This window comes from Diadema antillarum, unplaced genomic scaffold (assembly GCF_040938485.1).
Source record: "Diadema antillarum isolate AM-2024a unplaced genomic scaffold, OU_Dant_1.0 seq00001514_RagTag, whole genome shotgun sequence".
In the NCBI taxonomy this organism is placed as follows: domain Eukaryota; kingdom Metazoa; phylum Echinodermata; class Echinoidea; order Diadematoida; family Diadematidae; genus Diadema; species Diadema antillarum.
Window position 1 is genome coordinate 2035 of NW_027272247.1, and position 16566 is coordinate 18600.

Genomic DNA, 16566 nt, shown 5'->3' on the forward strand with positions numbered 1-16566 from the left:
TTTCCGATTTTAGTTCCAACTTCCAGTTCTTTTGCTGGTTTTGAGCAAATATGAGTTTGGATGATTAAAGCCGAAATAATAAAATCATCGCCCCGATCCCGCCGGGTGACAATTATTGAGTAGCGTTAAAATAGTTGAGTAACGCATGTTAACCTATACTTAATCGGTGTTCAGAAAAAGAAGCAAACGCATTTATTAGTTTGAATAGATCTGGATTTTTTCATTATCATTTAACAAATGACAATTTAAATATGAGTGTGTATGATCAAAGCAGAAATAATTAGTGAAATCATCGCGATCCTGCCAGGTGACAGTAGAGTAAAAATAGTTGAATAACGCATGTTATCCTACTTAATCGGTGCTCGGAAAAAGAAACAAACGCATGTATTAGTTTGAATAGATCTGGATTTGTTCATTATCATTTAACGAATGATAATTTGAATATGAGTGTGTATGATTAAAGCCGAAATAATTAATGAAATCATCGCGATCTCACCGGGTGACAGTAGCGTAAAAATTGATGAATAACGCATGTTAACCTACTTAATCGGTGCTCGGAAATAGAAACAAACGCACTCAACAGTTCAAGAACGGATGTACAAAACGCAAAGAGATTTTCGGAAGAAAATAAAGAACGCATCTTTAATCCCTTCGAGCGCAACCATCATGCATTGTATAAAATTACAGCCAAATGATTCATGAAATTATCGAATTCCCGCTGGGCACCAACAGCGTAAAATACCTCGCAAGTTAGCGGTAAACAACTACTCTGAAATCATCGCGATCTCGCCAGGTGACAGTAGCGTAAAAAAGTTGAATGACGCATGTTAACCTAAATCAGAAAAAGAAACAAACGCATTTATTAGTTTGAATAGATCTGGTACAGATTTGCGTAAACAGGATGACAACCTCCCACATTCAATACTGTCACATATAGATATTTTTTTAGATATTTTTTTTTTCATTTAGATATATTTTTCAAGAACGGTCGTACAAAACGCGAAGAGATTTTCGGAAGAAAATAAAGAACGCATTTTTAATCCATTTGGGCGCAACGATCATACACTTGTACATTGTACATGTGTACACGATTACAGCCGAAATGATTCATGAAATCATCGCATTCCCGCTGGGCACCAACAGCGTAAAAATACCTAGCAAGTTAGGCCTACGGTAAACAAGGCCTGTATGTTACTCTATATATTTGCCCCCATATTTGCGCTGGTGTTTAGAAAAAGCTTCACAAACAAGAATTACAATAAAGAATTAACTTATCATTTCAGCCTCTATTTCTTCGTCTAATTCACAAATCTCCCTTTATTCTCTCAATAATAACGCTTAATAATTGTGTAATAACAACGCAAAGGATATGTCTAAGTTTCATTGATGGGTATATGACGTCATGCTTATGTTTTTCTTTGTTTTTGATGAGTATGGTTATAACGAGGTACCGGTTATAACGAGGTAGTATCGCCGGTCTCACGGACCTCGTTATAACGGGGTTTGTGGTTACATTGCGCAATCAATCTAGCAGCACATGAAGCGGGCAACAGCACGAGAGAAATGTACAGAAGGTGCTCAACGTCCTGTCTACATCACGACGTACCGAGTGCGCTATACATCACAGCCCAGGCCCGCCCATCCAACTACAGTTCAACTGCTTTGTGGGTCATTCCTTCTTGCCGAGATCGCAGTGTGAAATGCATGCGTTATTACATACGCACTACAGAAGCTACAGCTGTACTACAGCTAAGTAGAGGACGCTTAAATAAGACATCACGATTGGTAGGTGAATTGTTGATTTTTTTTTTTTTCGGCGGCCGAAAAAATAGTAAATAACAAAAAAGTCGATGCGGCAACTGAAAATCGATGCGGGCGGGGAGCGGGCTGGGACGAGAATTATGAATTTCTTGGTATTTTCAGCGCCATTTTGAAAATAGTAAGTAGTAAAAAAAATCGACGCGGCGGCCAAAATCGATGCGCGCGAGGACGAGAAACTGGTTTCTTTTTTTACTTGGCCTAAGCATTTTTATGCGGGAGGAACTGGGTCGAAGTTGTGTTAACCAAAACGGTTGAAACCGTCGCAATAGCGTACCGGTATGTCTTGTATCAATGGTGTCTAAGAAGCGAAAAACTGACCCAGCAAATGTCATTATTATAAATGAAAAGTTTTTCGTGGAATTAGACATAGGCCTACTTGTTGGTCAAGGGTTGGGGTCACTGGTACTGGGGTGGTATGGTCGCTGGTACTGGAGTGGTATGGTCGCTGGTGCATGGGCCATGGCCATGGTGCAAGGGCCATGGCCATGGTACATTGTTAGGAGGGTGAGGGTGAGGGGACTGCGTTTTTTTTTAGACGGCGCAGATTGGGGACCCTAAAAATCTATTGGGGACTCTATCCCTAAACCCAACCTTAATCCTAATCCTAACCCTAACCATCAAACCCTAACCCTAACCCCAACCCTAACCCTAACCAAAAACCCTAACCCAACGTTTTTCCCATAGGTTTAACACGCACCATGCCCCAATCTGTGCCGTCTTAAAAAAAAAAAAAACGCGGCCGGGGGAGGTGCATGGCACGATCTACTGCTACACTAACTGTTAGTATCATGATCTTCATCATGGAATTGTCATCATTATGACTATAAAAAAAACACCCCCTCCCCCCCCCCCCCCCAAAAAAAAAAAAATAACAAACTAACTACACATGTCATGCATGTGTCGCTGTAAATCTAAACAGAAGCTAGCAGTTAGAAGTAGAACTAGACCTATAGAAGTCGCACGCACGGTGTCTGGTCGGGCTAACATCACCATAGTTTATTCGTGGGACTAATACACAAGCTACACAGCTGAAATCCACAACAAACGTTTACTATCACCACTGTACACCTTCCCCTGTTCCAGTTACCTCTTCTAGGAGATGTGATATTTCAATCTCTTCTGATTCATTTCCACTACTGTCGCTGGAGTCTTCTTCTGGAGAGTCTTCTCCCATTTCTTCACCACCGTCTGTCTTGTCAGGTTGTCTCGCATTTGCAAATTCCGCCATCTTGCAGCTCAAACAACACACGCCCTCTATAAACTAAGAGTAGGTGAGGCAAGAATCATGGCCATACTGAGTGTTCATCAAAGAGTATCACTGTTGTGTTGAGAGTTTTATGTACAATTAACTTGTATCTGTAAAACGAGTAATATTCGCGTGCATTTTAATTTCGCGAATTTCGCGAGCGCCAAGATTCGCGAAATTAGAATGCGCGCGAAAATTCTTGTCTATACTATATGAATTGAACGCCAGCGGCAATTCGCGAAAATTTCATGCCACGATAAAAAGGCCGTCGGCTCCAATTCGCAAAATTAAATTTCATGCCGCGAATATGATTGTGTACTTTGATCATTTAATTTCGTGGTCGTATACAAGACATTAAGAGTTTGGTCGCAAAAACCAATAAGTCCATTTTTGCCAAATGGAGATATTTGCGATTAAAGGTCAAGAAAAATAAAGAGAATAATAAGAAATTTTTTTGTTTCTTTTGACCATAACTTCAAAAATGTACCTTTAGTGACTAATACATCATTTAAAAGGTATTATTTTGTACTTTATGACAGAGACCGTACATCAAAATCTTCAAAAATGGACTTATCGGTTTTTGCGAACAAACTCTTCACATGTAGGGACGTTGTTGCTGTGTGCAAAACTGTGCATGAGAAAGAGAGGGAGAGAGGGAGAGAGGGAGAGAGCGATATCTTTGTCATCTCTCCATTCGACCCAGGCCTGAAATCGGGTATCACAACTCACCATAAAAGTGTTTGGCGCCTTACCTTCCACTCCAGTCGATATCAAGTACTTGGTAGGCCATACAACGTTGCATTGATCGATGTGCTTGATATTACCAAGTATTCATTTGATTATTGAGGAAATAATCACAAAATGAATCAAATGTTTTATCATAACGTGAATTTTGGTCATCGATTCCAAGCAGCAGAATTTAGTGCTAGCTCCAAGAGACGAAAAGCTCAAATAAGGAGTCACATTGCACCTCAAGAAAGAATTTGTTCAACAGTGTTAACATAGTGCGAAATGCTAATATCATGAACTCTGTAATTAAAGACATTGTATTATACCAGAAGGGCCCACATTCTCAAAACTTTGCTTTTTCAGTGGGTCCCTTATTGCTCGCTCTTTGCTTGATGTTACTTCACTTCGATTAACTTCAGATCTTGTGACAATCACTGTATACTAAGCTATAGGTTACACATTATACTCCTTTCATTCACATTGTTTTGCTTACCTTATTTTCTGTTACCAAAGAAAGAAAATAATATCTTATTCTTGACGAACGATGAAACAAAAATGAATTGAATTGAATTATACAATGTACTCTGGAATGGAATTCTCTTCTCGTGTGTGTAGTTTTACTTTTATGTGTTGCGGAAGACGGCAGAAATAAACCCTACAATGAAACGCACAGAAAAAAATGGAATACGACAGAGTAAAAATAACGTTTTTTTTTAAAAATTGAGTGATGTTCAAGTTACATTTTGAGGGAGTGCTTTGGATATAGGATCACTTCTCTTTCGCGAACATGATTCTGAAAGACACCGAATGGATACAACATTATGGTCTTATGTTAGACAATTTTTTTTTTTTTTTTTTTACTTTCAGTGAAAAATTATTACACATCATTTTGTGTAAGAGTTAAGACCGGTTATATCACATCACTATTTTGTCGAAGGATATTCAGGCCACGAGGAAAGGACAGTGCAACCTCTTGTTGTAGTTGATTTTCATAAAAGGTAAATTCAGACGAAGAATGTTTAAGACTTTATAAAAATTTCTTCAATATCGGATTTTGAATTAGAATGCTGTGAAGTTTCAAAGTTTTACACGTTTTCATAAAGCAATGACATTCCTCGCAAATGCGTTCAAATAACTTTAGGACCCGTGGTAATGGAATGTTCTCAACTCACGACTCTTCCGGCCATGCCTTTATGCGGGAAATAATGATACCAAAACTATTTTTTTTTGTCACTGTTTCGAAAACAGCAGCAATTTTTTCCCCCTTGAAATTCATTTAGCAGGCTACTGACACACATCAAAATGAGTTAGGTTTGGTTAAGAAAAAAATAGAAATACTTTAAAAAAACATGTAAAACATGTTGAAAAAATCACTTCAGAGCTGATGAAAAATGAGGGTACATGTTGCCACGGTATTCTTCCCATTAGCGGCATTTTTCTGTTGTTTTAACTTTTGAATTGATTTGATATTTGTTTTTTTTCCTCAGTCATAATTTAAGTGTGTTGTGATTTTGGGAGATCTTATACTGTAATTACACTTTTTCTTCATACCTTGAAAATTACTCAATGCATGAACTTACAAATTGGTCGGTCAAAAGTCAAGTAAACATCCTCAATTCCCCAAATACATGTACCTGCACTCTTAGGCAATAATCTTATAGCAACCTTGTTCAAGGAAAGTGAACATTAGAGACATTTCTGGCAAACCTCTCATTTCAATATTTTGCCAGTTATGTGAAACTGTCATCACACATTGTGAAGACATTGTACTATACACCTATTTACAGAATCATACATTATGGCGGAAGCATACCAGTCGCCATACTATGTAGCGACATTTCTAGTTTTTTTTTATGTGGTTTATGTAAAGTCAGTAAGGGTAAATAAAAAAGGTTTGAAATGTACTCAGTGTAAGAAATGGGCTCATATCTCATGTAATGGCATCGCAGAGAAGCTGTGCAATGGTGCAACAGAGCAGTTTGTAGGCTGGGAATGTCGCAGAAGTACTGTGAGGCGTATGTCGTTTTACGGCGAACAATATCATGAATATGGAAATATAACTACAAGTGTATGTAATCGGAAAAGGGATAATTCAGAAAGTTTAAAGAATGAAAGTTTACAAATTTCGCATATGAGTCAGAATGGACCAAATTGTGCACATTTAAATTTTGTGAGATAAATTAAGATTTTTGAAGAGATTAAAGCTATACTTTGCAGTAATAATATTCATATACAATGTACTAGTATTTGCTGTAAATGAAAGCAGGCTCGATGAAAGTATTCATTCTTCGGAAATTAAAGTTGACCATTATAGATTGATTCGAAAAGATCGCAATAGGCAAGGCAGTGGTGTTGCTATACATTCATGAAAGCTTGAATTATAAAGAAGTATCACATCTCTCCATTAATGAGTTGGAGGCGATACTGTTATTGATTGATGTTACAAAATGTACACCCCTACTTTTTGTGAACTGGTACAGACCTCCTAATTCAAAATGCAACATTCTCTCTGTGTACGAAGATATGTTAGTTTTTATTGAAGGGTGCGGAACACCTGATATTTTTATAGGAGACATTAGAATTAACATTATGCAACAATCATTAAGTACTGATTGCCGAAGGTATTGTGAGATATATGAAATTCATGATCTTCATCAAATCAATACATGTGAATATACACGCATATCTCCTGATTCACGGACTCTCATAGATCATAACTATATTGTGTAGTCAACCTGATAAGGTGATCTCTTTGGGTGCACGTCACGAGACTGACACCAGGATTCGTACAGCCCACGAGTCACACAGCTCACAAGTCATACAGCCCATGAGTTATACAGTGCCCGAGTTATACAGCTCATTATAGTTCGACACTAAGCTACAAGGCCCACGAGACCGACAGGGATGGTACAGTATTGGTGGAGATGAGAATTGGGTTTTTAACTTTTTGCGAGATACCAAGAAAACACTTATGATATAGTACAGATCATACCATTTTAAGAGGAATTCAAAGTTTATTTGATGAAAATCGGGTTTTGAATGACTAAAACATCCAAAAACAAAGTAAAACAAAGCGATCGTAATAAAGACAGTGTGGGTCCCACACTTTATTAGAATCGCTCTTTTTTGGATATCTCAGCCATTTCAAAACCAATTTTCATCAAATAAACGTTGAATTCCTCATAGAATTACATGCTCTTTCAAAATAAGAGGTTTCTCATTATCTCAAAACACCAAAAAAAAATTTAGAAACCTGAAATTAGGTCTCAAACAAAACTATACGATCCCTTAATCTAAGCCCCGTGTTTTATCTGTCGAACTCGATCGTGGACTGTTTTTACCTAGTGTCGAAATCATGGGCTGCATGACTCGTAAGCTGTATGACTCATGGACCTGTTTTTAATGTCGAACTCGTTGGCTGTATGAGTCGTGGGTGTCGGTCTATAGTGGGATGACCCCGATCTGGACATGACGTGGGATTCAATGATCATTCTCTGAGCTATCTCTCATGGAAAGTAAAGCAGACAAACAATACTTGTATTATGCAAATATGATCACGTTCAGAAAACTACTGGTGTTGATATAAAGATGCATTTGAAGATGAAATGAGGTCACAAATTTGGTCTGAAGTAGAAGAATGTGGTTGTTTAGATGATTGAAGCAGTGTCTATAGGGGAGAAATCGGAAGTTGTAGATAAGCATATACCAATCAGAGTCAAGAGAGTAAAGAAGAAATATTCCCCATGGATTAATGTGTTCATTTTTGAATTGATAAAGAAACGGGATTAATCGAAAAACAATGCAAAATTGCACAACAGGGTCGAAGACTTGAGAAAATTTAAGAAAATACGAAATAAAGTTACGCTGGAAATAAAAAAAGAAAGAAATATTATACTGAAAATATATGGGACTGTCAAGGTCGTGGGCAATATCTTACTAAGTCTTCAGAAATGTTTCATATTACTGGAGACGGAAAAAAATATAGCTGAGGAATTTAATAGTCATTTTCTCAATGTTGCCAACTCCATTCTTTTTGAGGAAAACGAATCGCAAGATATCCCACTAAATTGTATGTGTAGTAATGGAAAGTCATATGAATTCAGTCCTGTGAGGGAAATAGATGTATTTAAAGAAATTTCTGCTCATGCAAACAAAACATCGTCAGGCATCGATGGTATAAGTTCTTATGCTTTGAAGTTATGTGGATTGGAGCGTGTTAAAGGTATAACACACATTATCATACATCGATTCGTAAGGGACGGGTTCCGAAGTGATGGAAAAATAGCAAAGATGACACCATTGTTTAAAAAGGGAGATAAATCTGCTCCCGATAATTATAGACGTATCTCTCTCTTACCATGCGTCTCGAAACCCTTATAGGAAAATCGTACTACGTCGACTGATCCAATTTGTGTTAGACAGTGACATTATATCACTCACCATCAGTCTGGATTTCGAAAATTGCACTCGACAAGCACTGCTGTAATAGACCAGTTCGTAATTCCACTTTGCGCATGTGCAGAAAAAGGTCATTTGTACCAACAGGCATTTTGGTTTATTAATTCACTGAGATATACAAGCATCTACAATGTGATGATTATTCATGTGATCCTTATCTAAATAGTGCTTGCCAGCACATCCACCTGACAGCAAGCCTGGTATTTGGCAATATCAAAAGAAAAAGGTTGTTATTGCATTCAATACGAAACAATGAATTAGATGCCTGGTAAAGTGTCAACTGACGGACTATTCTGGTCTAAACACATGTTCATACTTTCTTTGAACATGAATTCCATAAATTGTTATGTTGGGCAGCTTATGCATTATACCGCTTTGAAAACGAGTGATGTGCCTAACCAACTGAGAAAAAATAAAGGTCATTTGTACCAGGGTGTACATGAGCTAATTACGAACTGGCTTATTAAGGTAACATAATTATGGTTGGCTTATGTCATTCATTCATTCAATTCATTTCATTTATCCATGTCACTTGACCATAGCATCTTCACTGAGCTGTTTTTGTCGACCTCCAAAAGGCTTTTGATCTGGTTGACATTGACACTCTATACTGGAGAAGCTTGCTTCTACCTTGGGACTTAAGGGTAAATCTCAGACTGGTTTCATAGCTATCTAAAAGGCTGACATATAATAAGCATGATAAGAATTTAAGTTAACGGTACGTTATCATCAGAATTACCGGTGACTCATGGGGTACCACAAGGAGCTACACTTGGTCCGATATTGCCTTTGTTATTTATAAACGATTTGCCAAACTACTTTGATAAATTGTTAATGTTCGAAACATTTCTATGCAGACGACACTGTCATATACTTTTCAAATAGAGATCCCCAAATAATAGTAAATGTACTTAATGAAGAATTACAGAAATTAAGCGTGTGGATTAATCATAATAAGTTTAAAGTAAACTGCTCAAAATCTGTTTCTATGATAATCGGTACAAAACATTATGCTTCATAAACATAGTACACTCAACCTGAGAATAAATAACAAATTTATATCTCAAGTTGGAAATTTCTAATATCTTGGCATTATCATTGATAATGGGCAATTGTGTAAAAAGATTAGTAAGATGATACATTTTTGGGCAGAGTGAGAGGATTCGTAAACGAATCAACTATGAAATTACTGTATAATTCTGTTTTACCACATTTTGATTATGGTGATATGATCTGGCACTCATCAGCCAATGCCCATGTAGAAACGTTACAGAAACTACAAAAGCAGGATAATACTCAAAGTAAAGTCGTCTGAACGTAAATCAATAAGTGAAATTCATGATAATCTAAAGTGGGAAACTTTAGAAAATCGCAGCACAAGGCATGTTTATTTGATGATGTACAAAATTCTTCATGAAATGGCACCTATTTATTTACGTGATAAATTCATTTACAAAGAAATCGGTTACTCTTTATGACAATGTGAGAAATTGATTTTACCGAAACCCGATTCTCAAAATTGTAAACGTACACTTTTATATCGTGGGAGTAAATTATACAATGATCTGGATGCCTTTGACTATTAGACTGTCCAGCAGCCTTACTGATTTCAACAAAGAAATCAAAACTTGTAAATGTAGACTTTGAACAGTAAAATAGTAAAATTATTCAATTGATGAAAATTATATTATGTTTTATGCCTGTATGTTATGTATTTACGTGTATGTTACCCTATAAGATAAGATGAGAAGGGGTGGGGGAAGGGGAGGGGTTGTTGAGGGATTGTTTTGTGATGTGATTGTAGATATTATGTTTGGTATGAATTAAAGACATGTTAGTTATCATATAGGTTTATAAATCTTGGACCCCATGGAAGAACAGATCTATTTTATTTAGAGATCTGAAATGGACTATCCACCATTATATCATCATTGTCACATGTCAATCTGTTTTAATTGTGTTTTGACATTAATTTGATTCATGTTTCAGTTATGTCATGTTCAACACTGTTTATTTTGTATGATTTTATTGTTTCGGAAATAAATACAATCAAACAAACGAACTAACAATGAGAGACTTCTGCGTGTCGTCGTATGGAGTAACAACAATTTCCTGAAAACATTTTCAATTCTCTGCCTTTCAGTTTTTGGTCTCATGCTAGTGACATCTAGAACATTCTGTTTGATTTTACTGCAACACCTAGGATTGATTTTTACGTGATATAGAAGTGCATCCTTAGACTAAAATATTATCTAAGATCCAGCGGCAGCTTGCTGACGGGATGATGTCATGATCCCACCAACGATTCTTCACGATCTTGATCAATGTCGCTTTATCATGACAAAGCGTTGAAAAAATAATTTCATTTTGGGTAAATTGAACTATTAAAAAGATAATTTCATTCTGGGTTTTGTCTCGATTATGATGCACCTTCTATCATTGTAAAATATTCGGGTTTAGTCTGTCGCTTGAAAATGGAGTGAATGAATTAACGTGAACGCTGTGAACACTGCATCAATTATACACTCCGCATTGACTTATGTCATGTCATGCCATCATCACTGGTTTCTACGGAAAATGACATGACACATGCATTATGATTAATACCAACCACCATTTATCTAAAGCCACAAAATGTTCCAATACGCACACACACAAACACATGTATATTATATATATGTATATTTATATGTACATATAACACATTTATATACATTCATATAATTATATCATACATAATTACACACACATATGTGTGTATATATGTATATGATTATCAGGGATTATTTCAGATGACATTTTAGAAGCTGCTTTCGTATAGTTCTGCCTAAGTTCTACGTCACTTAACCTGTTCCATACTAAATTCTGAAATCCCAATAGACTTAATACACAAGCCACCAGGTTCCCGTATGGAACGGGTTAATGTCACATGTCCTTACACTGATAATTTCATGCTTCCTTATCATTTTTTCTTTAACATCTCATTTCCATATTGGGCTCAAGTTGAGAGCGAGGGAGAGAGAAAGAGAGAGAGAGAGAAAGAGAGAGAGAGAGAAAGGGGGGGGGGGGGGAGAGACACAACAAAACAAAACGAACCCGACAAGCTCAAAGTCCAGTCGCTCTACAGAAATGTCCTAGATTCTTGGTGACTATCTAGCTCAAAGTAAATGTTTGCCTTGGTAAATATCAATGGATAATTCGTGTTCAACATTGTTGACTCCGCTTGAAACCACACTGCAAAAGAGAGACTGATGCATTTTTTTTTCATTCAGATGACGTGATTATAGCCAAACTTGGGCATCATAGAAATCGATCATTTTACTTTTTTTGCAATAGATGCATACTATATTATTTCATGAAACACGTGCTAAAGAGCTATAAAAGATTTTTGTTGGTAAGAGTAAGTACAATGCAGCACAAAAATAGCATTTGTATGTTTCATAATTTTTGTTAGCATAAGGGCCAAACTGTACGTTTTTCGCATGGTTACATGTAGAACAGTCTGGATATTATTTCTGTGTAAACATATCATTTTCATGCATGGCATTGAAAAAGAAAATGTTGATATGAATCTGAATAACTTAAATCAAATTGATACCATTACATCCCCCATAACTATATTGCAGCGGTCTATATGGTGGGCTGACGCTGTGTACTTTCCCGTGTAACGAAATCATAGTAAATATACATGTCGTTTATCATCTTTATTGTGATCGGTGCTGTTACCTGGATTATTAGGTTGATGCATGGTTATATCAATACTTTAACACATTCATTCATACCACAATTATGCACTGCTGTGACATGGACGAGCTCACGCAAACCGCCCCGGGTCTGTTGCCCGGTGGGACCCAACCGAGCAGCTAAGTTTTATGTATTTTTTGATGTTTTCAGACAATGTTATTGGTCTACCAAGGTCCTCCTTTTTAAGAGTCATTCTATTTAAATAATTTCTTCTCACGATGTGCCCAAGCTTTTGAGTGATTCCCCCCTTGCGCGTGTGACTAGCCCTGATCCGATTTTCTGTATGTGGTATTCAATTATTTGTCTTGAATAGGCGTTTCCAAGAAATTATCAAACTTTGCAGAGTATATAACGCAACATTTCAAATGCGTTTATCTTCTTGCATTTAGCCTGGCTACACGAGTCAACATTATATATATATATATATATATATATATATATATATATATATATATGTGGCCTTATGAGTGAGCGGAACTGAACCCAAATCAATCATGTCGGTTAGACGGCCTGTAATGGTTATGAAATAATATTCTCGTCACCCATCTCCTCAATTCTGAAATCTGCTCTATCCAAGAATGTTTTCATTCTGTTTGTCTATCTATTCGTCAGCAAAGTACTTAGCCCCAGTTCGGGGCGCCGGAGCCATGGTTGAACACATGCCACACACGAGCGCATCTTCACAATAGTTTTTTTTTTTCCCTATGCGAAGCCCGAGAGACACGATAAAAAGAGGTACGTCAGAGAGGTATTTGCTATTGTGTGGCGTGACGATTTCGTTTACCTACTGGTGGTGTGTATTTTTGTGGTCGATAGACTTCCCGCTTTTCAAGGCGAGGCTCTATTATTACACGATGTATGGGACCTCTGTGCAGAGCAATGCGTTGCACTGTACATAAGACCCAGTCATCACTATGTGCACCCGCTATGTACGACACTGGTGATTGTATTTCGTGTCCCAAAGAGCACAAACAACATGTCATAAGTTGAAAGTCTTACGGACGACATAATCATTTTGCCTCGAAATAACCTGAGTATATCGATATGGCGACAAAGAATTTGATCAAGAGGAAAAGCGTGGAAAAGGACCGTGTGTTGCGCAACGAGAAATGTCCAATATTCAACGTGCAGTACCTGGGAAAGATGCCAGCTCGAGGGGAGTATGGAAGGGAGTATATCGCAGAACCCGTAGAAGCGCTTATAAAACTCAAAGAGCGTCAAAAATTACAACGATCCGCTTTGCAAATTTCGGAGAAAGGTTTCCACTTTTTAGATTTCAATGGGCCCTTCGGAAAGGAAAAACATGTACTAATTCCAATACATCATATCTGTTATGGTGTCGCCGACGAACAAAACCCACGTGTGTTTGCGATTATAACCAGAACTGACTCCAATCCCGATAGCAGTCTGTTCGAGTGTCATGCCTTTCTCTGTGAAAGAAAGAAAAATGCCAGCGAAATCACCTATTGGCTCTTACGTACATTCCTCGAAGTCTTTGAAGATCTGCAACGACGAAGGAGACTGAGACAGGATCGGAGAATTCGTCGTCAACAAGCCTTGGTCAACGGGGTACCAGGCCCAGCCTTTGAATTGTCTCCGCCAACGTCCCCAACAGACTCAATGAGTGCTGCGGATATGACCATGTACTCAGTTATTTTAGACGGATCCAAAAGTAAGGGCGCTGCCGTAAGACTGGCTAGGAATCATGGCACAAACAGACCCGTTAGTTTTCCTCCAGGAGCACCTGTAGAGACTGCAAGCGGTCCCCAAATACATGCTGGCATGGCACCACCGCGAGACATCTATGCAGGAGCCAGCTCTTCAATGGGATTCCCACCACCAGGTCAGCGAATGATGGCTGAACCTACACTCGATGTTCACAATAGATCAGTGCACGGAGATTATCCATTTGTGAGACATTTTGATCCTCGTCAATCTGTCAACCTGAAGAACGGAGAGCCACCTCCGGTGTATACACAGAGACCGCCTGTACCTATTCAACAGAGTGACACCCTGAAGCATACAGATCCATATAATCAACAGAATGGCACGCGATATTCAAAAAACCCTGCCCTTGGAAGATCAAGATCTTCTACAGGGAACGCATCATCGACAGATGAAACAAACTCAACTCTTTTTAGCGATTCCTTCAGTGGAGTGAGTCGTGAGGAAGCTGACTTTATTTTCATTGAAATGCTACAGGAGGAATTTGGTGGACTAGATCTGTCTGGTCCAGGCGGACCAGCTGGAGTGTCAGGGAATGGTCGTGTGGCCTCCAAGACAGAGAGGAGTGCGCCTCCAGATCAGAAGCTACGAAGTGAAGATATTGAGAAACGAGTTAGGGAGTGGTTGCAGTATGAGGAGGGGGACAGTGCTGTTTTCAGCTCTCTCTCGCCAAAGCCGTCTTCACCATCGACCATCCGACGTCCAGCAGGGTATAATCCTGGCTACGTCTATCAGAGCAGTTACCGTGGGGACACAAGAAGTCGATCGACTGGGAGAACCCTCGGGAGTCAGTCAAGTGTGACATCAGATAAGGATTACTTCTAGGTCCCTGATTGCAAGCAGTTGACTTCTCTTCCTCTCCCTCGACAACGAGAAAAAGAGCTATTTCCCCTGATGGATTTTTTTTTTTTTTCCCGTGTTACAATTCAACTCTATATACTTCAAATGATGATAGTGATACTAATGATAGTCGTTCTTCTCGTACAAAACGAACAAAAACAGCGACGTGAGAGTGATATGAACGATCTTCGAGAAATCATAATTTGCATGAAGTGGAATGTACATGTGTACTTAGAAATCCTCAGCGAGAAACTCTATGAAATAGTCTAAATATCACTCTATCATTGTATGTCTTGAAACCAAGATGTTGATTAGATCGTTCGTCTGTCAATGATTTACCTATACATAGCAAATATAATACTTAAATTCAACAGAAACATGTTTTGTTTTATCCAGATTTCAGCATGCACTATGAACTGGTGGAGGTACATTTTCGTATACGGAAGGTCAAACTGCTGTTTATTTGCAACTTATTTCTACTTTTTCAAGGAGGGGTAAGGTTTTCCAAAGCATGTATGTAAACATTGAATACCCGATTTAAACACAAAGAAACAATCTCAGAACACCATACAAATCATAATGCCAACGTTTTGTAGCTTAGCATGTTTTGTGTACGAAACCACTGTTTATGTTCCGATATGCCTTACAGTCGTTTTCAAAACTCAAGGGTCACGTTAATCGACGTTAGTACTGTTTTGTCATGACTACTGTATAATGAGTTTATTGAAAGGCACACGGATGTCCACACCATGAATGTTGAACGTATCATTTACTGTAACTCCGTGACCAACTTACTCAACTGTGGCAGTGAGCAATCATCGCAAACATCATAATTTGGTGCGCACAAACAGTGTAGATATAGTTTATTTCCATAGAGGCTGACTTTGAACAGGAAAGTTTTTATGAACTGTCAACATTGACTTGTTCTTCTTATACACATAATTATCACTCAGTATTCAAATTTTCCCATGAAGAAGTACAATGAACTTTGCATTAAGTTAATAAAATTGATAGGTGTTAATGGCACGGTGTGAAATGATAAAAACAGAAACCGCGCATTGCAACTGACGCAAGTCAGGTTGTAGGTAGCGTAAGGTTCGATTTTATTCCTGATGGAATTAAAGGCTCAAAGCAAATGCTCATTTCACAAATTCATCTATTCTATACATACACCCCCTCCCGAAAAAAAGAACAATACAAGCGGATGCATGATTGGATAGTGGATAAGATTCTTGCCTTTGAAACAGTCCCGAGGTCCCGAGTTCGAATCCCGTCTAATGCTTGCGTCCGTGTACAAATTACTTTTACACCTGATGTCCCTCTCGACCTAGCCTTTTGTCAAGGCACTCTCGCTGTAACGGGCGAGCGAAAGGAGCCCAGCTGAGAGCGACAGCCCCACTCGGCTGGGCTCTCTTCACCAGACAGCGAGAGGGCCTTGAAAAATAGCTACTCTCGACCCAACGTGACAAAAGTTATTCTATGTCAGAAAATAACAAGATTGTATGAAAGAGCAGTACTAACACTCAAGAGGCTATCAAATAGGCAGAATGAATGATTCTATCATTATTGTCTTTATTACCGTTGTCACTGAATATTGCTGTACTTATCTAATTTATGTGGGCAAGATTAAGCAACTCACTTTGGCCCAATCTATTTAGAAGCTGATGTTACTACGTTAGTGAATAGATATCTTATCTGATGTTTTTAAAAGAAAACGTGAGATTTCAAGTACTATGGATTTGCCCCTTTTTTAATGTTTACTCATGCCAAATACGTTCCTAACAAAAATGATAATTCTGAATGTGTCTTCCTGATAATTTGATACATGTATCAATTTCTCGAAGTATAGTCAAGAGAACACAGGTCTTCCATTGTTTGTACAAAATGTTTCCGTCGTGTTCAAAGACGTAAAACTATAATTCATCAAACTATCTATGCATGCTGAAGAAAATATTGTACATGTTATGGACCAAACAGGTGTAGTAAAGTGTATAAAATCCAGG

The 16566-nt window shown here is 38.0% G+C and overlaps 1 protein-coding gene across 1 annotated transcript; it reads left to right on the plus strand.

Moving 5' to 3' along the window:
• Positions 1-12777: 12777 nt before the first annotated feature.
• On the plus strand, positions 12778-14626 carry LOC139710252 (uncharacterized). Its single transcript, XM_071622184.1, has one exon. It carries the CDS (start codon positions 13043-13045, stop codon positions 14546-14548), a length of 1506 nt encoding a protein of 501 aa, XP_071478285.1. The 5' UTR covers positions 12778-13042; the 3' UTR covers positions 14549-14626.
• Positions 14627-16566: the final 1940 nt, after the last annotated feature.

Bases quoted from the DNA above. Each gene is read 5' to 3' on its own strand.
- LOC139710252 (XM_071622184.1), top strand. From the start codon at position 13,043: ATGGCGACAAAGAATTTGATCAAGAGGAAAAGCGTGGAAAAGGACCGT.